Source organism: Lampetra fluviatilis, chromosome 54 (genome assembly GCF_964198595.1).
Source record: "Lampetra fluviatilis chromosome 54, kcLamFluv1.1, whole genome shotgun sequence".
Taxonomy (NCBI): Eukaryota; Metazoa; Chordata; class Hyperoartia; order Petromyzontiformes; family Petromyzontidae; genus Lampetra; species Lampetra fluviatilis.
The window spans coordinates 1844135-1867416 of NC_136328.1; the positions used below are offsets into that span (position 1 = coordinate 1844135).

Sequence of the window (23282 nt, forward strand, 5' to 3'; positions counted from 1 at the left end):
TAGTGTAAATGTACGCATGGTTTGTTTATGTTAATAATTTAAATGTAGTATGGGAAGAAAAAGGGAATTATTCGAAACGTTGCTATTAGTTGGTTACAAATATTTGGACAGGAAATGATTAAATGCAGACCATCCCTTAAAACGTAAAAGATTAAGCCACTCCGATTGATATTTGCAAACTTATTACGGCATCGTAAATCGATAATATGCACACAGTATGGTACTGTACGTACAGCACGTAGCTATTATACAAATGCAATTTTAAATACACAAAACATAAAATGCGAGCATTTTGTAATACACATTTGAAAGGGTAAGAAAATAAGAACATGAACAAAGTTAATGTTTTGCAGGAAAACAATGCTGTTAATTCAGATCACACCATTGATGTGTTATAAAAGGGCAGGCGATCTTTCTTTGCGTATTTGTCCCTCCAGCAAACATTAAAAAATAAGCTCCTATTCTGAAAAAAAGGTATTCGGTTATTTATTCAAACACACCGTGCATGGATTTGTAATGTTCGTTAAAAAAAATCGTTTAAACTATTTAAGTAAAATGTGCCGATTATATACATTTTAACTTTAAAAAGGAAAAAGAACACGTTAGCATACGTTAGTTGGTACGGATTTTTTAAAAAGAAAACGTACATCTCATTAAGACCACACCCTTCTTAAATGCAGATTAAACCACACGTTTAATGATTTACAACGTAATTATCTTAAGTGATTATCTCACGAATGCATCAAGGGGATTACTCATAATTTTTCACGGTATTCAGGTTCCCACAGACGTCTACGCACTCCGAATAAGCATCAACTCGCATGTACCGAATTAAGACACACGCATTGAACAAAAGGACGAGTTACATTCCACATCAATACATCGATGTAAATGTCACTGCTAACCAACTCGGCTTAACCTTGTCAAAAAACTAGCGGAGGTTGTACATCAAGCGATGGCATTTTCAGGCTTCTTATAACGATCATTTTGCACGAACAAAGCCATCACACAAAGACTGTCTCACCGCACCGCGCGCTTTCAGATGCGCTTCTGCGGTCGTCTGGAACGTTCTTCCGTGCGATATTAGAAAGCCACCGAAGCGATGCACCTCTAAATAATATAGGTTGACAACTCATTTCTTTAGAACTGCTTTTTGTGTTTATTTCTAGATTTGAAGCTTTCGTGACTGCAAGGATTCACTCATATTTTTTTCGATAAAGTCACGTAAGTAAAAAATTAAATTAAAATTAATATTTTATTTATATTAATTTTAATTTCACTTTTTGTGTTTAGTTCGTCGTCGTCCCCCACACACCTCCGATTACCACGATTGGCTACGTACGGTGTGAAAGAAGTTTATAGAACTGGTGACGCAAGAGACGGATGATCTTGGGGCAATGTCACCCTCAGACGATGCACATACAAGAGCAGACAAGCGAAGTCGAGCTGTGATTCATGAACACATTTATTTCACCGCATTTCCCCTCACTGCATCTTTCGACAAACCAGGCACATGTGTTTTTTTTCCAGACGTTTGAACAACGGCACTTCAAGAATGTCTCCCGGACCTGTTACAAATACAGAAATGCATTTTTCGATCAGAATTATGATGAGAAAATCCACCCCCTTGCCACAAACTTCTCATCGTTGTTGTCCAAAAATAGCCCCCCCCCCCTTAAGTCGTAACTTATCTAAATATGCCCCCCGTACCCAAAACATCACTTCACGAACCGTATAAAAAGATGTCAACATTTTTTTTAAACAATACAAAAACAAACCTGATTTTATTTGACATTCCAGTTTTCTCCTCTTCTACGTACATTCAGTAAATACATTGAGGTATTGGTTGATAAATATTACAGTACTTTTTTTCCCCCTTTCAAAAAACGTTGGAAAAATATTGCCACTGTAGTAGTAAAGCAGCTATAATTAATACTTAGTTCAAGAGAGGATGTTTTATACTTCCAAAAATCGTAGCATGTCATTGTTTCACAAAGGCCTCCTCCTGAATAACCATCGAGACTAAGGCAGACCAGGCCAGAAATATTTTAATTAGTTAACAAAAGCTGTAAAATGTGTTTTATACGACTGATTATCAACAAAAAACAACTTTAACCAAACAAAGATTCAAGCATATATATTTACAAGGCACTGAGGTAGAGCGAGTAGTATGTTCATCAGTAGCAAAGAAGGCACTCGGTTGTAAACTAAATGTATCAAATGTTTCACAATCACTTCAGTCTCATTGTGGGTTTCTAAATGTGACATCAAGCACTTTACGGGGTTAAAAAAACAAAAACTTTTTTTTGGTATTCCGTTAACACGACCTGTTATATATGAAAAGTGAAAACACGACAAAGTGAACAATGTGGTACCCACCTACATTCCACTTTTCAACAGATTCACAAAAAGCAACTTAATTTACTCCATCATCCATGAGCTTATCCTGAGTGAATATATATTTTTAAATACAGTTTGCAATAGGCGAGGCTCCCCCCCTCCCCCATCGTCACAACCGCCCCACCTATGCCTGAAAAGTAACGTTACTAAAAAACAAGTCTACGATAAACGCAGTAATAAATAAAACAGTACGCGAATTAAAAAGACAGCTCGCAGGTTAACGCTGCCGCCTTCTACGTCTATGCATCAACAAAAACGTAAAGAGGGGGGGGGGGGGGGGTAAAAAACATTCGATTTTTTTTTCATATTGATATATAAAAAAGGTCACGAGAGCTTATTTTGTTGTGTAAATGTACGCGTAAATCACTAACCTGAAAAAACTACCGTCTAAAAACATGTTTATTAAAACTGCCAAGTGTTGTTACGTCACCTCCGCGTGTAAACATATTACATTATATACAAGCCCACTACGTGCACAAATTGCCACAAAGTATGCAATGGTCACACACTCTTAGACATTTTGGTCCATTTGAAGAAATATATAGCAATGCTAATTATTTTAAGTTTACTTCACTCGGGTATTATCTTATACGGAAACAATTTGATGACGTTTTTTTTTAATAACGGCATTGCCAAATTTTGTACAGCTCCTATAACATTGATTCTAGCACCACAAACGACTTGAAAAGTCAGCGGTTATAGGGATCTGAACTTGCGTGCCGTACGGTTAAAACTGGGCAGCCGCAACCAATAAGGCCGATGCATAAATCCCAACAGAAAAGCCAAATGCTATCGCTGTGGTCCGTCGTAAAACGTACAACTTTTCGGCGGACTTTCACAAATTCATTTTAAAAACACGTCAAAACATTTCACGGCCTTAAAATAATCATTTGTTCACTCTATTATGTCGTTCGGCCTTTTAAAACTTAGAAGCGGGACCTCTGGGCAAAACGGAATAATTCACATCGCTTGCAAATATATAAAAGCTAATCAAAATAACACGACCGACCAGTGGTATTTTAGAAACGTAAACTTTAAACTTTTAGTTCTCACTCTTTTTTGTATTAATACGCTTTGTGCAGGCCCGCCACGTGCCAAAATAAAACAACATGGTCGCCGTTCAAATGTGACGATAGCATTCACATCAATTCCCAACCTTTCAAACAATTCAGGGCATGCAGAAAACATTCCCTCGCCCGTTATTATTTTCTACTTATTTACTTACGCGTGTAGGACAGTTCCATGGCGTAGAGGTTTAAGCAGCTGGAACATATGTTTAAAAAGATAATCCAACCATTTTTTCTCTTCTTCCCCGTTTAGTGACAGACAATTCTTTCTTTTCGCTTGACGCTACTCTTCGTCAAGTGTAAAAAATAAAAATGTACGACGTTATTACTTCAAGGCATACATCAGTTGCTGGAAAAAATACTTTGTTTCAAAGAAAGAAAGAAACTTGACCTGGGTGCTGCGTTTTTAATGCAAGAGTCAAGAGATCTAACACGGGACAGCACCAGCCCAACTTTTAAGTCCAGGGCATCAAGTATCCAACGACTAATAACACGGTCGACGCGATGAGTCCACAGCTATGAACGTGACCCACCATGATCGCCGTTATCGATGAATGCACAGCCATCATCATCACCATCAACACCAATGAATTCACAGCCATCACCAGTTAATGTATCATTATCGCCGTTATCAATCAAGCCACAACCATCATCTTGATCATCATCGCCATCATGAATGAATCCACAGCCATGAACTACTATATCGTCATCACCACCATTATCGATGAACCCAACCACTATCATCATCGCAATCAACAAAGATTCCAAAGCCATCGCCATATCAAAATGGCACGAAGGGCACTAGGCCAGCTCCTTGTCGGCATCCATGAAGCGCGCGTATCGGTGCGCCGCTTCTCCCTCGCTCACCATCCGCTCCATCGCCGCTGCCTCCTCGTGCTCGTCTCCCTCGCCACCGACGCCTCCGCCAAATCTCGGCGGCGTGCCGGGCACAGCCACGTTCTGGATCACCGAAATCTCGTTCACCTTGGCACTACCGCTACTACCGCTGCTACTACTACCACAGCTGCTGCCACCACCAAGGCCAATGCCGACTCCACCACCTCCTCCACCACCAGCACTAGCACCTGCCACTCCTCCACCTCCCCCAACCGCCGGCACGGCTCCCACCATCGCCGATGACATGGGCAGAGAAGGCGGCAGTAGCGGCTGCGGCTGCGGTGGCGGCGGCGGCGGCAGCAGCGGCGGCGGCGGCACGGCCAACCCGTTGGCGAGCAGCGCCGCGTACTGGATCCAGAAATTCGGGTCGGACCCAGACCGGTGGCCTGACGCATGGGGCCCAGCGGAGAACACGTCGGGAGGGAAGTGGCCCAGGTGATGGGGAGGCGGTGGCGGAGGCGGCGGCGGCGGGTGCTTCACGACGATTGAACCGCCGCCACCGTCGGCGTTGCTGCTGCCGGCGACGCCGTCTTCCCCGGTCGCCGCGTTGGAGTCGGAGGCGTCGGACGACGACGGCGGTGGCACGGCGGAGTCGAGCAAGCAAGGGTGCAGCTCCGCGGAGAGGCGGCGTCCGCGGCGCACGGGGACGCTGTTCCACATGTGCGTCGTCATGTGCACCTGACGGTGGTACAATGGGCAACGGGAGAACATCGGCAATTGCCTTATTAGGTACATTTAAAACAAAAGGTCTCCTCCATATAGCCTTAACAGAGCTTAGGGCAAGTGCTGTTCGCAGCGAGCATTTAGAGAGCGGGGGGGGGGCAACCAAAATAACAAGAGCCATTTTTTATCTTTCCGGAGCCACAATGCATGGAAATACGAGACTGTCCTTACAAAGCGATAGTGTAGCGGTTAGCGCTATGCTGCACTATGAACCCGGTGACCCTGGTTCGATTCCCGCTCACAGCCAACACCAGTGACGATTATCTGAACCAGTCCTGGGCCTCCAAGGAAAAGGCTTGGACGCCTTTAACCAGCAATCGATAAATAAATGGTATGCGAGGAGGAAAACATGTTTAAAGGCTTGATCTTACTTTACCAAGCTGTACTTTGACTTTACTAAGCTGAAAACCAACTAAAAAACACTGACATGAGAAAGCAACACTGTGTGGGCAGGGTATATATTTGTCCTTCATCTAATAAGATAAGAATGTGCCATTGTTAAATCAAAGCTTCCAAAAAAACGTGCACACGCATGGATTATTCAATGCCATTTGTCCACGGAAGTATTTAAATTAGCAGGATGGAAGCAGAAGCCAAAAAGCGTTTGCACATTTCCAATTTTTCGGACGCTTTTGCATGTATTACGCAACTGTTGGGAAAGTAAAATCTAATTTTTCATTCGCATGGGATCATCATTACAATACGATGGGGGGGGGGGGGGGGGGGAGAATCATCATGTTACAGACAGACATGAATTCCATGTTTACCGACAGAAGGTAGGACACCCAGAGAGACGGACAGACAACGCATTAAAGGCTTTCAGCCTTAATTGCAAAGCGCGGTAAAATAAATAATCGGCACCTTGAGGTTCCCCTTGGTGGTGAACGCCCGGCCACACACGGAACAGGCGTACGGCTTCTCGCCGGTGTGCGTGCGCGAGTGGATCTGCAGGGCGCTCGCCGACGAGTAGTTCTTGCCGCACACCGGGCAGTTGTGCTGCTTGCTCGAGCGGCGGCTCGTGAACGGTGGCGTGGAGGACGACCGCGGCGACACGAGGCTCTGCAGGAAACCTCGCGGCAGGCCCATCCCGAGGCCTAGGCCCAGCGCCTGGCCGGGCGAAGGCGATTCGCCCTCGGACGGCGGAGCGACGGACGGCGGCTCCTGCTTGAAGCCGTTGACGGCGTCGCCAGGAAGCGACAGGGCCCGAGCCACGAGGCCCGTGCCAGAGCCGACACTCTCTTCCAAGCTCTGACCGAGAAATTCTGCCGAGTACCCCTTGCGGTGGGTCAGGATGTGCTGCTTGAGGTTGCTCTTAGTGGTGCAGCCACGGTTGCAGATGGGGCAGATGAACGGCCGCACCTTGGTGTGGCTCCTGTAGTGAATGTCAAGGGCGCTCTGGTATGGGAACCGCTTGCCGCAGATGTCGCAGGTGGTGGCCTTGCCCTTGCTCTGATCGTAGGGCGAGAACGAGCGAAAGGAGCCATTCTCCTGGCTCTGGTCCGCCATGCCATCGTTGCTCCCCTCCGCGTTGGACTCTGTCTTGATGGGGTTGAAGCCCTCGCCGAGGCCCACCAGGGCAAGCAGCTTCAGCCGGTGGTCGTTGGTGCTGCCGTTGGACAGGGAGGCAGCGCTGGACGGCGCAGGGCTGAAGTCCATGCGCGAGAACTCCCCATATTTGAAGCTCAGCGTGCCATCCTGGCTGGAGGCGTCGCCCTCGGTGATGCCGTTGAAGCTTTCCTGGCTGAAATTCAACAGGCCCGACTTGGGCTTCTTCCCGGTGGATGCGTCGGATGACACGGAGCCGGGCGGAGACGGCCCTTGGCTGAAGCTGGGCCCGGGTTCCGTGGCTCCCTCCGTGAAACTGGTGTCCCTCGCGTCGGCAAATTCCTCCTCGTCGTCATCCGCGTCGCGATTCTCGCCGTCGGCAGATCCCCCCTCAGCAGTTTCCATGTTGTCGCCGCTCAAGTAGCTCGCGGCCTCCTCCGCCGGTCTGTTCCGCTCGCCGGCGTAGCGATCGCCCGTTTCTTCCTCATCCTCCGCCGGAGCCGCCGCCGCCGCCACCACCCTCGTCGTCTCGACCGCTTCGGGGGAAGCCACTGCAGTGGCGTAGCCCGGGGCGGACGGCGGCCCCCCCTCGCTCTCGTTGCCGCTGCCGCCGATCTGCCCGCCCATGTGCATGCGGATGTGCTGCTGCAGCACCATGGCGTTGGTGAACTGCTTCTGGCAGATGGGGCACGAGTGGAGCGCGCGCACGGCCGGCTTGCCCCGGTGCACCGCGTAGTGCAGCACCAAGTTGGCCTTGGTGGTATAGGCCCGGCCACACACCTTGCACTTGTGCGGCCGCTCGCCCGTGTGCGTGCGCATGTGCACCTTGAGCGCGCTCGGGCAGCTCAGCACGCGATGGCACACGCCGCACTGGTTGGGCACGGCGCCGACCCCCGCTCCGTCGTCGCCGGGAGCGCCGGCGGAGCCACCGGGCAGGCCCCGCTCTTCGAGGCTCTGCACCAGCTGCTCCAGCTTGGACGTCTCTGAGCGCCGCCTGGGGTCCGGAAAGCCGCCACCGCCGCTGCCGTACGAGAAGTCGCTCCGCAGCCGCTCCTCGAAGTTGGCGCGACTCACGTGTGCCGAGGCCTCCGAGTTGCTCAGCGAGTTCATCTTGTTGTAGAACATGTAGTTGGTGGACGTCGCGAAGCTGACCGCCGTTTCGTCGTCGCGGCCGCCCTGGCCCATGCCCCGCTCGACCTTCACCGACGACAGCTTGTCACCGCCGCCGATGCCGCCGATGCCGAAGGCGCCATCGTCGCTCGGCTTAAGGGGCGGGTAGGCGATCTTGTCGTTCTCGCGGACCGCCGCCGACTCCTCAGCCGAGATGCTCATGCCGTAGGGAAGCCCCGACTTGGTCACTACGTTGTCCAAGTGCTCGGCGACGGGGTGCGGGTTCATGGAGATGTCGGGGTACTGCTCCTTGTGACGCTGGAAGTGCACCTTGAGGTTGCCGCGCGTGGTGAAGCGGCTGCCGCAGATGTTGCACTTGAAGGGGCGCTCGCCTGTGTGTGAGCGCAGGTGGATCTGCAGGGCGCTGTCGCTGCCGAACACCTTCCCACAGTAGCGGCATTTGTTTTTTATGAAGCTCACCGCCGCCATGGCCGCCGACGACGCCGCCGCCGCCGACACCTCCTCCCCGCCGGCCTTGCGTTCCGACAGGTGCCGGTTCCTACGGTGGCGACTGCCGTGGGACAGCGCCGGCTCGCCGTGCTGGCTCTGGAAGGGCACGACGCCGTGGGGCAGCCTCGTCAAGATGGGGTACACCAGGCCGGGGGACGAAGTGGTCATGGTTCCGAACGATGGAAGGATGCCCGGCGAGCTCATAGCACTCACGAGGCTGCCACCCTGAATGTAATTGGTCGCCGCGGAGACGCTGGACGTGGCGACGTGGATCGGCTGCGGTCGTCCCAGCGGCGCCATCGTCGTAGTCATCTTCGCCGCGTGGTTGAGGCGCATTGGGATGGACGCGGCCGCAGCCGCGGCGGCCGCGGACGAAGCCGCCACCATGAGCGTCACCTGGCTCCGTATCTGCTCGATGAGGTGGAGCTGGTTCATCTGCTGCTGGTGCAGGGACACGAGCTGCTCCACGATGAATGGCAAGCTCGCTGCCGCACCAGACATGGCCACCTTGTTACCGCCTGCTGCCGCCGCCTTCTCAGAGCGTCCCACCTCAAGCGCCTCGGACGAAGAGTATCCATTCACCTTCCCTTTGCCACCGCCGCCGCCACTCGACGACGACGTCACGGCGTGGCCTCCCACAGAGCCGCTGGAGTCTGCCCTGAAGCGCTTGCTGCCTTCAAGGGGCGGCGGCGAGTCGTTGGGGAAATGCGGCGCTTTGGTTTTGCCGTCGCCGTTGGGGACGGCGACGGCGACGGCAACCGGGAATCCTTCCCGGAGGACTCCGATTCCGTTGCCTGGGCTCCCGTCGTCCGGTGGGACTTTGTCACTCTCCTCGACGATGAAAACAGCGGGGGCCTTGCCGCAGCTCTCCATGTGCTGGCCGAGGGCGGCCACCGTGGGGAACTGGCCGCAGCAGCTGTCGCAGACGTGCGCCCGCGGACTGCTCTTGTCGCTGCCGCCATCGCCGCCGCTCTGGTTCAGCGCCGAGGAGCAAGCTGTGGGGGACAAGAGACAGGGGGCGGGGGGGGGTGCAGAAGCGAGAGGCTCGTGAGCAAGCGTGACCTCGTCGCAGCGGACGCCATAAAGATTCCCCGACCATCAGAGGTGGGACAAAGTCATTGTTATGCAAGTCCAAGTCGAGTCGCAAGTCATCAAATTCATGACTCGAGTCTGACTCGAGTCCAAGTCACATGACTCGAGTCCACATCTCATAGGTGGGACAAAGTCATTGTTATGCAAGTCCAAGTCGAGTCGCAAGTCATCAAATTCATGACTCGAGTCTGACTCGAGTCCAAGTCACATGACTCGAGTCCACACCTCTGCCGACCATACAACTGTAAAAGTATCATGCTGTTGGAGTATAGTTCAAAGAGCAAATATGCTAAATAATTATTATTCATGCAATATGGTCAAATTCTTTATCCATTCCTGAAAAATGTATTTATGAATCACCTACTGTTGGTGATTATGCATATGCTGTACTGTGTATGTGGATTGTATCACCAGTATTGGTTATAAGCATTCAATAGTTTCTTAAAATTCCCAGATATTAAAATCACATCGAGGAAAATATACAGTGTCCCCACTAAAATAACAGCAATTGTTGAGAAAACAACTTTTCATTTCAAAACCTCTACAGGCCAACCACCAAAATCACAAAAAAAGTAAAATCACACATTACATATAGAAACTGGTATTATTTACAGGCATTGGCCAATCCACTGCTGGATGAGGTCCTGCCCATGCCTGGTTGTAGAGGAAGCATGATGAGGCCATCAAAACAGAGCCAGCAGTGTGGTTAAGTGGCACCGGGCTACATGAACCTGGCAATCGGAGTTCGATTCCAGGCCACGGGTAAATGCTGAGTGATGCTACCACCGCCCCTAGGATCAGTTCAGATACGACTTAAACCGCAGTGACCAGGGTGGTGAAGTATGCTCAACAAGCTCAATGACCGACACGGCATAGGGGAGGCCTGCATCCAGAAAGTGGATTGATAAAGGGCTGGATACAAGAATGACACTGCAGTCAACAAGGGGCAGGCCCACAGGTGAAGTACCGTTACTGTAATAGCTTAACGAGAAGGTATCATATGCATACTGCATGCACAGGCCACCCGAGATGTTAACGCTCTCGCCTGGTACACAGGAGGTTGTGGGTTCGATCCCGACCCTGACGCATGTAGATTTGAAATTTGTTCGTTCTCTCCGTGGTCGCGTGGATTTTTCTCCGGGTGCACCGGTTTTCTCCTCCGCATTAAAAAAAAAAAGTTTAGTGTGTTTGGCTGCGATAAATGTCCACGTGATAAGTCACTTTGTTGAGCTATCATGTGACTATATAAGCTCAGTTGGCCTAACCTTGTAAAAAATGTCATTTCAAATTATTTAAAATGAAACTTATTGAAAATTTAGATCAAAATTAAAAGTGTATTCAATTCAAAGGCTACCGCTCGAGTGTTTTTTTTACCTTTTGACATAGGTCAGCGGTTACATTACATTAGGGTATATTTACTTAATCATACTTATTAAGAATGGTAAAATTATGCCATGACGAGATGCGATTAAGCAATGCAAATCGAACGAAAAGGCATTGTTGGGACACGTGAAGAGATCAACAGAACCAGAGGATCAGAAGATTGGAAAAACATGTAGATCAGAGAACGCAGACAAAGCCAAGACCCCCTTTATGATTAGTAAGAATTAACACATCACACCGATACTGCTGCTGCATTTAGCAAAGCACCTCCGAATCAGTTATGTTGGCTACGTACAGTGCAAAAGAAGTTCAACATACAATGGCTGCTGCTAGGTAACTCATATGCCTATTTACATTTTTTTTATCAGAAAATAGTAAAACAAAATTATTCTCACCAGGCCCAAATGGTGTTACGTGCAGTCTCCTACCTTTAGTAAAGATATGGATAAGGTCCAGTCATTCACAAAACGTCTCCGATTACGTATTTGACTATGTATTTTTTTTCTTTTATGGCCAGTGTTATTAACGAATGTGGCAAGTTACATTTTAGTTGTTTATTAAAGTAAGCAAGCTTTGGGCCAGAAACACCACGTGGCCAGCAGGGATGTACGTACGTTGAACTTCTTTCGCACCGTACTTAACCAACCGTGCTAAAATCGGAGCGGGGGGGACAACACACGATGGCCGGTGGTCAGGATGGAGAGTGGAAGAATGGGAAGGAACGCATCCGTGAGCCAGGGATGACCCCCACGGAGAGAGCGCGACCGTCCAAGATCATTCACATGGAGGGGCATCACAAGAGCCCGCGAGGATGGCGACGGCATGATAGGGGAAGCCTCCTCCATCCAGCAGTGGAGCGAACATGGCCGCTGACGATGGCGGCAGGCAAGGACAATCGGCGTGACGATGACCACTTGTTGATAATAGATGACACCGTTGTTTCTACAAACTCGCCATTTAGAAGAAATGCACCCACAGCTTCAGCTAAAGACACGCGGTGGATAATCTAAAGCGTCAGAGATATACTGCAACTCCCTGCCCTAATCCCCCCCCCCCCCCCCCCACACGCCTAGACCCCTTCACAAACACACACTGACCAGCGCGGTGAAGTATGGTCAAATCGCTCGCAACGACCGACAGATACACGGCGCGGATCGCGCACTACGCTACAAACCCGGATAACTGGGTTCGACTCCTGGCCGCGGCCGTGGTGAAGAGGATTTACGAGCCCGACCATGGGCATCCCACTACGTGCCACAACTTCTTGCCCCGTACCGATCAGCCTTCATCCAGCAGCGGATTTCCAAAGGTCTGAAAATTATTGTTTGGTCTGAAAATTATTATTGTTTATGGATAATGGGTCGCGAGAGGCTACGTGTTAAACCGGTATTGTTTGACTTTGGAACATCAACTTTTATTTGTTAGACTCTCTCGTGCTTCTTGGAGGCTTATTAAAACAAAAACTAAGCGCGAGATCGGGATGGGTGGCGCTGCGTATTCTGTGAACGGGGTCGGCCGGGGAGGTGTGGGACCGGTTTTTCTACTTAAGATTTTGCATTCTATAGTTTTTTTATGAACAATGGGACTTGCCGAGTCAACAAATAAACAAAAGACAAAGACACCCCCCCCCCCCCCACAGGCTTTGCATACGTTTGGGGCAAAGTGTTGCTAAGCGAGCACTTTTATGAAGGCCGGCACGGCACACGAGGTGGGATTATGGTGGCCGACACCTCGCCCGGTCGCCTTCATCTCCCTAGCGGCGATGTTCACGCATCGCACACAGGTAATCATTTGACGCCGAGTCGACCTAGGGGAGCGAGGGGGGAGTGCGGCTGCACCGCTCAATTATAAATCGTCAGCGGTGCTGGTGGCCGTGAGCGGGGAATCGAACTCGGCTCGCCGGGTTCGTAGCACGGCGCGCGAAACCGCTCCCGCACACAGCACGCGCACAGCGCACGCACAGCACACACACACAGCACGCACACAGCACGCACACAGCACGCACACACAGCACGCACACACAGCACGCACACACAGCGCGCACAGCACGCACACAGCACGCACACAGCACGCACACACAGCGCGCACACACAGCGCGCACACAGCACGCACACACAGCACGCACACACAGCACGCACACACAGCACGCACACACAGCGCGCACAGCACGCACACAGCACGCACACCACGCACACAGCACGCACACAGCACGCACACAGCACGCACACACAGCACGCACACACAGCGCGCACAGCACGCACACAGCACGCACACAGCACGCACACAGCACGCACACACAGCGCGCACAGCACGCACACAGCACGCACACACAGCACGCACACACAGCACGCACACACAGCGCGCACAGCACGCACACAGCACGCACACACAGCACACACACACAGCGCGCACAGCACGCACACAGCACGCACACAGCACGCACACACAGCACGCACACAGCACGCACACACACAGTCCTCAAGTGCAGCAGCAGCCCACCACCATGCTCATCTTCCTTTCGGGTGTCATTCCTGCAAGTACTTCACAGCCCCCCCCCCCCCGTGTACAACACCACGAATGCCTCATCCTCACCGCCCCTGCGTGGGAGGCGTTTGAACCATACTTCGCGCCAAACCCTGGTCATTGTGGGTTGAAGTGGACGGGGGGGGGGGGGAATCCGTGGTTGGGTCAGGTGCCAAGGGAGTGGGGTAAAGTATTACACAGCAGTCGCGTGCAATGCTGTTATTGATGTCACAATCAATGGCACATATCAATATGGGGGGGGGGGTGAGCGGTTGCTGGCCACGAACACTCTTGGAGTTTCGATTTAAAGTTTTCGTGACTGCAGGGATTCATTTTCTTGGTTCTTTCGGTAAAGTCACGTAGAAGGGACATAATAAAATAATCAAAATAAAACATAATAAAATAATTATCACGACGTTTCGGCCACAACGCAAGCAGCCGTCCTCAGGTGAAGAACAGGTCTGTCGGGAAGACAGCGTCCGACATACCTGTTCTTCACCTGAGGACGGCTGCTTGCGTTGTGGCCGAAACATCGTGAGAATTATTTTGTTATGTTTTATTTTGATTATTTTATTATTTCCCTTCTACGTGACTTTACCGAAAGAACCAAGAAGAAGAACTCTTGGAGTTGATTCCCAGTCACGGCTAACAGCAGTGGCGAGCGATGTCTGAACCGGTCCCAAACTTCCCTCTCCCAATTCGCACCGAACAGCGCGAGACGGAGTACTGTAATACCGATTTACGCCGCTATGAAGAAGGGCCTTTACCCGAAACGTCGCCTGCTAACAAAATAAATGAGCAAAGTCGCCTTCACACACACACACTGTAATAATCCGTCGTCTCCACGTGAAAACACGGGACTGTACAAGTATGTCTTACTCGTGCCATCAGCCGCACCACACGCGACCTCCTGGGCGTGCATCGATATCGGCAGCGTCGTTGCCAGACTCAAAAGCAAAACTCTGGACCGGTTTTGACATTAAGCGTCTCATCATCATCAGCAGCAGCAGAGGCAGGCTTCGCTTGAATCGATGTCGGTGGACCTGCCCAGATGTTTACAGGCAGGGAGGAGGACTCTCGCGATCTGTGCGCTATGCGAGTCCCAGGATCGATACTACACTTCATGTCTTGTTATACGGAACTAAAAAATAAATCCATAGCCTCATCGCGCGCTTCTTCATTGTTTTTTTGTGTTATACACAATGACGCGAATTGTTACTTTGAGTAGTAATCGTGTTCAGTATAAGTTTGCACATGGATTACGATTACACATATCGTATATTACATATCAATCCAAACCATTCCATTATTGAAGACAACGTAGGAGAGGCCACCAGTTGGGCACAGTAAGAGCTTTCGCTGAAACGAGTTCGTATTAAAACAGGAGGAATAATCGTTAATGTATAATAATTGTATATGTACATAACATTAAACTTTCATATAGTTACAATGCATGGTTTCACGTTGAGCAGTTATGTTTTTCTTTTTAAGAGTACTCGAGCACCATATCTAATTGAACGCTTCTTTAGAACTGTAGATATTTAACAGTGGTTGATATTAAATCTGCATCAATCGACTGTCGGTTGTGGGGGGGGGGTGAATGACCATACTTCACTACTCTGAATATTGTAAAGTTTGGAGGAAGATTGGTTTCAGATATCATTCAGCATTGGTGATAGCCGTGTGGACGTGAGTCTAATTCATATCCAGCAGATATGCACCACTGTTATCATCCCAACCTTACGGTTATTATTTTGGATATTACGTTCAATATCTACAAAATTATAATGTGTACATTCCATTAAATCGGACAGGGTTTTAGTGCTTAAAATGTATGAAATCCAATATCGAAAACTCACGAGTTATATTATACACATTTGACTAACGCGATGAAGTATGGTCAAAAGGAAAAGTTAAAGTATGCACACACTAGTTTAATGAGTTAACTATACCAAACCTTTCAATTTGTTAGAATATAAATACAAAGTGTTATTGCACGCTATGCTGTGTGTATATACACACACACAACCATTGAACACACACACACACACATACGACTGTATGAATACAAAAAACATTATGCCGTCAATCCACTGCTGGATTGGAAAGCCTTCAAATTCAATGCCGGTCCAAGGCATTTTTGACCATACTTCACCACGCTGATCAGCGTGGGTTTGGTGAAATGGGTCACCCCGGGGACCGGTTCAGATATTTAAAAACCACTCGCCCAGTGATGGCAAGCTGTGGACTGGGGCTCGATCTCGAGTCGCAGGTTTTCACAGACGCGCAGTCCGCTACCCGCTGCCACACCACTGCGTCTTACAAGCACTGCAGAAACCCGACTAGTGTTGTTGTGCACATCCATTAGCGGGCCTCGCCCGCTTTCTGTCGGCTTCAGCGTCGCACTCGGCCGGAGGGAAATTACTCGGTTCACCGACGGTGTTTAGCACGCGGGCTTAGCAAATGTGGAACTTTTAAAAGGTCGAAATCCCCCCCCCCCGGCCCCCCGCCCGCCCTATCAATCAACACTTCTCGTCGTCATTTTTGGGAGAGCCCAAATTCGTAAAGTTTTGCCCTTTCAGATGTAAGCATAGACTCGATTATATCGAGGTAGCAAATGTTTATATCCTTCCATCCCATCCGGTACACCATTGTAGCTTACATTACACGCGACCCATGCAGTCACGTTCTTCTCTTCTATCCTGTATTAAATAACGAAGTAATGAATTGTAGTCTTAAAAGCATGTTATGTACACGTTTGGACTGCAGTAAACACAGCACACGGTTAGCGTAGCTTATATTCGAACAGAGCAGATACACACAGATGTGTGTGGTTTATGCCTTTAGCTTTAAACGGATTTACCCTGCGAATGCGCCTCCCCATCTCATCGCATGAATAATTATCAAGCCGAGCTAGGAGGGCGAGCATGGTTAGTTCTATACTGTGTTAAGATGGGAGACTGCCCTGGACATACCAGATCTAGCTTATAGATTCTGAACTGGGCAAGCGATAAACACCACGTCCTGAATATCCAGGCCCTATCATGAGGTTTGGGTGGCGTCTCCCACATGTGTGGTGGGTTTTGACGCCGATACTCTTCCAGTTTTGTTCACAAATCGCGGACGAGTTGGCCAAACATTGCAATGCAGAACCTCTCCTGAAGATTATTCTTGAAACTCGGTTAAGTCTTTCCTATATAACCAAAGTCGGGTATTATTATTATTATAGTATTTGGGTCTTTCGGTAAAGTCACGGAGATATGTTCAAAGAAAATAACAAATAAACTATCTACGTGACTTTACCGAAAGACCCAAAGAATATGAATCCCTGCAGTCACGAAAGCTTTAAGTCATGTATTATCATTTTTATACGATCGCTATTGTCTTTGTTAAAATGGACCCAACGCAGCTGTACATTAGGGCACAATTTCGTTATACGACGACCCAGCGTGGCACGACATCACAACATCGCACCCCAATATTAATTTTAAACAAACCCGCACCGACCAGCGTGGTGAAGTATGGCCAAACGACCTCCGCGACCCGCCCCCCTCAACTCCTTCATCCTGAAGACGACTCCGACAACGGGGACTGTACCGTGTACTCTCCGCACGCAAGTCACCTGGACTAAACACCACCAGCTGAACAAGTCGGACACAGCGGGGAGTGACAGCGCGCACGAGGCCAGTGGTGAGAATTCCACGTTTCTATGGCGGGAACCACACTACTTACAAAAGGGACAATCCGTCCTGCTGCTCGTGACGTTAATGGTGATGGCCCACGTTGGGGTGGCTGTTACGGATTAGGATCCGTACCGTTACAATGACCGCGGCTACAGCAGCGCGCACAGTGGGGGGCCCACGTGCTTGGGCATCGGTAGGTAAGGTACCGGGGGGGGCTGAAGGGGGGGTATCCCCCCCCCCCACACCCCCGCCATGCTGGTCAATAATATTATAATATTCATAATGTCGGAGCAACTTAGGAACAATCAAATCCACCACTCAAAAGTGCTCTACGACGCATCACGCACTTTCGTGACACACGAATGGCCCGCGTGATGAAGTATGGTCGAATATTTCCCGTGGGCACCGACAAGATGCGCGGTGAGTTGGGGGTGTTGGCCTTCAGTATGCAGTGGATTCAAGGATGGCTGTGAATTACGACGTCGCTTGCAATCCACCACGCCACGAGATCTGATGCTACATCCCGACTTTCATTTGTAACAGCAGCGAAATAACGCGCATCCCCCCCCCCCCCCTGTTGGCAATCAACTGCTGGATGGGTCGTGGTAGCTTGCTTGGCCATACGTCACCACGCTGGTCAGTGTGGCGAATGGCTTAACAGACAACCACTGGAGTTTAATTTAAAAATACTTTTAAAAAACAAGCAAACCCCGTAAAGACGAAACTAAAATAATTCATCAAGTTATCCTGGCATTTGAATTTAGTTGGTGCGAAGCTACTGCCTTTAAACATAATTTCACTCCGTTGCATATGGTACAGAAAACTTGAGCTTCCACGAAACTAAATTAACACTTGAAAGAGCTCAAAGCACGGATTTAGATGCATTCTTGGATTTTGCATTGCGAGACAAAGAGGAAGAACGCGTGGATTAGAGAAGGTGCCCAGATCTGGGACATCAATCGAACTGTTGAGCAAAGTTGAGTTGGCTTGAGCAGGAGGCCATGGTCTAGAATGGTGATGGAGCGGCAGCCGGGGGGCAACGGAACGCGTCCAGGGTGACGTCCAGTGGGGAGATGGAGCGTGGGATCAGCGCGTGTGCAAGGTGGATTCTTGCGCTGTAGGTTTATCGAGAGGTGGCGGCGGCTTTGGGGCATTCCTTCTTCCAGCAGTGGGTTGACCATGGCTGATGTTGATGATCGTCTCAAATAGAAATCAAACCTCTACAGGAAGCGTAAACAAAAACACAAATCGCAACCGATGACCGACTGATTGTGGTTGCTGTTATTAACGCGCTGCGCCCTTCATATAGTTGAGTGCCAACGCCCGCTTTGTATATCATCGTAACCCCCCCCCCCCCCTCCATGGGTTTGTAGGCCTGAAGCATCATCATCATCATCATAGTCGGCCATGGTCTATTCACTGCTGGATGAAAAGCCTCCCTCCACCTCCTATCCCCACGCCGCCGTCGCCATCCATCTCGGCCCCGACGACGCGCGAACGGATTTCATGGCGACATCTCGGCATGGTCGTGAAGTCTCCCGAACTCGTCATCCCGGGACCCTTCGAGCGATGCATTGTGTCCAAGCCCACCGTTGTTATTTGGTTGTATCAACAGGCGATATGATTACGTGACCAAGTGGCCTGCGTCGTGTTCTACCCCCTCCCCTCCCAGCTCCCCACGTGCTCCTCATTCTCTCCCTCGGCAATTCCAAAGCGCCTCGTGGTCTACGCCTCTTTTTTTACTCCAAGCTTCCTCGTCTTTTGTTCCATTTCCTTTGTGACGAGTTGTCTCCATATTCTTGATGCATGTACATCGTCCATCATAGCGGATAAATGCGCGCGCGCACACGTACGGAACGGAACGTACGCCTGTTTTTGTAAGATATAGGATATAGTTCTAAAAGCGTTTTTTTTACCCAGGGATACAAAAGGCAATCATCGTTTTAAACACCAAGTAAACTGTACAACATTTGGAATGCACAGTCATATCTTAATGACACCGCATCTCAAGACGCGTTACAACACTGCAGTTAAGACGCGAACCGTGCGTTCGCTACACGTGTTCAATTGTGTGGCGGAGCGGTGGCGCAGTGGTTAGCGCACTGCGCTCCCAAGAACCCGGGAGAACTGCGTTGGATTCCCCGACTGCGACGAACATCGGTGGCGAGGTGATACACGAACCGTTTCTGGGCCGCCTTTCAACGACAACAACATTATCATCAACCTGTAACGCACCGCTGCCACGCACGGTTCGCTCGCTCTCGCAGAGAGAGGACGACGCAGAATGAGCGAGCAGGAACCACAGACGAGCGGGGAAAACGATCAGCACACACACCCCTCCGCTCCCCTATTGACCAGCGTGGTGAAGTATGGCTTTAAACGACCTCCCTTCTCCCCAGCAGTGGATCGCCAATGGGCTGAACGTTACTCTGATTATTCAATTGTGTTTTATTGAATTACACCAAAACGTCTCGCAACACCCCGATCGGGCGGTCCCCATCGTTAACAAGGACGACGTTGCATGCCGAGTGAGTGGTGAAGTTTCTCGAGAAGGTCCTCGTCATGCGCGCACACTCCACGTGCTATCCAACAGCCGCATGCGAATCACCGCTGTTATTGCAGTGTTGCTATGCATCGTGTGCGTGCGCATTAACCGCGTGCACGCATTTACGTGCAGGCGATAAATTCGCATAACTGTGCGTGTAAACTTACGACTGTATGGTAACTATTAAATAATTGATGTAACGATGAACGCGTGTGTGTGTGTGCGATAGCGTGAGTATTTACGTTCGCGTGCTCAAATCTATTCACGAACGAACATACCCACATGCAACTACATTAGTCGATAATAGACATTCAACTCCGCGCATCCAAATCATGTGGCTGTGCAACGAAGATAGAGCGAGACTTCACAGTAAGAACCAAGCATGCAACATTACACAAGTATTACTATCGTTAAATATACGAACATCTCCCAAGTAAGAGTATGCAACTTCGCACCGTATTTATCCGTGCGGGCAATGTAACCGTGGCCGGGAATCGAACTTGGGTTTCATAACGCAGGCGGCGAATAATCACGGGGCGGGGGGGGGAGGAGGTTAGGGGGGGGGGGGGCAGGTTCGTAGCCGTCGATGGCTGTGCGAACAAGCGGTGGAGGGGGGGGGGGCAGGCACTGCTACGCAACTTTGTACGCACTCTATAGCAGTGTAACTATGGATGCAGCAATGCGGCCCTTTAAACACAAACACACGACACAGACGGATGGGCCCTGCGGGACGAGGTCTCGAACGGAGCGCGCGGCTCTTCCACAAGCCGGAACCGTTCCGGCCGTCAAAACCCCCTGGATGGAGATGGAACGATGAAAGTCGGCGCTCGGTTGAATTATTCGTCATTATCATTCAACAAAAAAACATCGTCACAGGAACGTGGAGAGATGGCGGCGGCTCGGAAGAGGCCTTCATCCAGCAGTGGATTGGACCGTGGCAGACGGGAGGGTGATACGGGGTCCCGTAACAAACAAACAAAAAGTGAGCCATGAGCGCGATGAAAAGTTCGAGGAGACGGGGGGGGAAGAGGAAGCGGAGGGACATCTCGCGAACGCACTCACCGCTCTCCGAAGAGTCGGGTCCGCCTTCACCGCTCTCGCCGAAGTGCTGCTGAGGCTTCGTCTGTTTCCGCCGAGACATTTCGTCAGCCTGGTGTCCCGCAGACACCGGCTCTCCCCCCCCTCCCCTCTCTCTATCTTTCAACAACCACCAGCACCACCACCACAACCACCAGCAGCAGCAAGCAATAGCCCGACCCCGCTAGGAAGCCGCTGATCAGCTCGCTAGCGGCAGCAGCAGCAGCCGGTAACAGCGACGCACAACAAAAAGCGATCTTCACAGTAACTGTTTGTAGTTCTTGCTCCACGTTTCTCTTGTTCCCCCCCAAACAGCGAGTCGGAGTAGGATGAGGAGGGGGGGGGATACAAAACAGCCCACGAAGACTACACCTACAGCCCCTTGAGAAAACACAAGAGGCTCTTGCCAATGGGCGCTCGCAAAAACGAGCTGTCCGAGTGAGCCACGCACATTCTACCGCGTGCATGCGATGATCTCGCAACGGTGGTGGTGGCGATGATGATGATGGTCGTGGTGGCTGTAATGATGATGCATGCTTTACCTAGCGCTCCGATTGGACACGTTATACCCCCCACCCCACCCCCTCCCCAGATTATGCGAGTTATTCGATCTTAAACAATTAGCGCGTCCGTTTTGTGTGTGTGTGTAGCGAGAGCGCGCGCGCGCGGTGGGAGTTGGTAAGGGGTGGCTCGGGTTGTGGATTGGGTAGATGGGTGGCTTGGCTTGACGGGGTGGGGTTGGGTGGGTGAGTGGTGATGGGTGGTATGGGTGGGGATGGCGAAGGGTGGGGATGGTGAAGGGCGGGGAGAGGGAGGGGGGTCCCTCTCACGCACAGACACAGAAAGAGAATTCGGGGGCGGGTGGAAGAAATACTTGCATGAATCAGCGGAGGGGATGATGTGGATGGGTGCGGTGAGCGGAATGGGGGAAGGGGATGTTGAGGAGGGAGGGGGTATGGGGGTGGTGAGTGCGAGAGGAGGAGAGAGGGAGAGGGGGTGAAGGTAGTGGGTATATAGCTTACACTACTCAATAGGGAACAAAAATCTGTGCAGAATTTGAGGTCACCGTGAGGGGTGCACCGGGTCACGGTTTAAACGGAGGCTGGAATATAATTAAGCGCACGAGTAATGAAGCTGCTCCATCTCGTTATGAATTCACACACACACATGCACACACTCACCCACCTCGTTACGTACACTCCCGTGTATTGTGCGATCGTGTTCACAGGAAGCACTGGTTGGCAATTCGACAGTGGATTATTGGATCTATCTGTGCGGAGCTTTACGCGCGCGCTCGTGTGTGCGTGTGCGCGTCATCTCCGGTTGAAGGAAAACCGGATTGCTTCAATAAGGATGCTTATTAAAAATATATATTTAAAGCTATGTAAATATAAATGAAGGTTGTTTTCTTGTGTAAACAACAACAGTGGTATTAATAGCGTGGAATATTGTGCCAAATAAGCTCGATAGTGGCTTTCTATTGCTCCCTCTAGTGGTCAAGCATCCGCCAGCAGCGGCGTGCCCAGGAATTGCAGGGCTGCCCTTTTAACTATCGCCAATTAGATGTTCATAACTGCTTAGCATGATGGCCCATCAGCTTAATTGCATTAAACGTTGTAAATGCGAACACGTGGTTGTAATTACACCCATAGCGTATGACGGACAGGGGGATTGCCATTAATCCGTGCAGAATTTGTTTTTGTGTTTCGTTTGCTGTCCTTCCCCCGCACCTCCGATGTGCACGGATGGCTACGTACGGTGCGAAAGAAGTTCAACATGCAGACATACATGTATATATCATGATCATTGGTTGTCCTGGGGGCATCCTTGTCACAGAAAGGTGGAATTTCCACGGCAGGCTTAAGACCATCGATAAGCTTAGGTGTGTACGTACGCAGTCAGTTCACTGCTGGATTGAACCCACCGACGGGCGCATAGAAGAGGAGTACAACAATATGCACATTGCTGCCAGGCCCTCTGTAACCCACCAGTCTCAAAACGCCGGATATGCATCCATTACTGCATGATAGAACGAGTGCATTGTAACGTTGTACTGTAGTTTATATATTATGTTGTGATAATACTATTGTAATAACAGCCATAGAGGGTTCACGTGGGGATTGGCTTGCCGGTCCTGCTTGTAGCCAATAAGGGTTGAGATAGGGACCATGGCCCATGCGTCATCACGACAGGTCATCAGGAGTGATTGGCCTAGCCATTCGGGGCCCCAGCCAATGGGGAGCCGGATGAGGGGCGTGGTCCCGGGATTGACAGGGAACCATCGAGAATGGTCGAAGCTGTCCATGTACGATTGGCTGGGGGAACCACGTGACGAAGGTATTAAGAGCGAGTGGAGGGGAACGATCGGGAGCAGACTGAAACTGACAAGAGCAGGGTCACGCGCGGACGGGGGCTGGGGTTGCCACGTGCGTGGTGGGAACTTAGTGCGTGGTCTGTCCTCTCTCCGTTGTCTGCCAGCAACGGAGAGTGAGTGAGCAAAGTGTATTGTGGAGTGGAAATAAAAGGACCGATTCCGAAGCCGTCTCTGGAAGGATTATTACACTGGTGTCAGAAGTAATTCTGCGACTGTTTGGACGATCGTCAAGATGTCTAAACACCTCAGAAAAAAGAACCTGCCCGTGCCTCTGTCGGAGGAAGAGGCCGAGACGGAGGAAGATGAGCTGTTGGGAGCTGCAGCCCTGGTGCCGCCGGCTGACGACGCTCGCC

General features: G+C 50.4%; 1 protein-coding gene across 1 annotated transcript; it reads right to left on the reverse strand.

Annotated features, from left to right (window-relative positions):
• Window positions 1-1696: 1696 nt before the first annotated feature.
• On the reverse strand, window positions 1697-21042 carry LOC144949591 (sal-like protein 1). Its single transcript, XM_078879545.1, has 3 exons — window positions 20541-21042; window positions 5949-9247; window positions 1697-5042 (listed from the first exon to the last, which is right to left on the reverse strand). The coding sequence occupies exons 1-3, from the start codon at window positions 20617-20619 to the stop codon at window positions 4269-4271; spliced, it is 4152 nt and encodes a 1383-aa protein (XP_078735671.1). The 5' UTR covers window positions 20620-21042; the 3' UTR covers window positions 1697-4268.
• Window positions 21043-23282: the final 2240 nt, after the last annotated feature.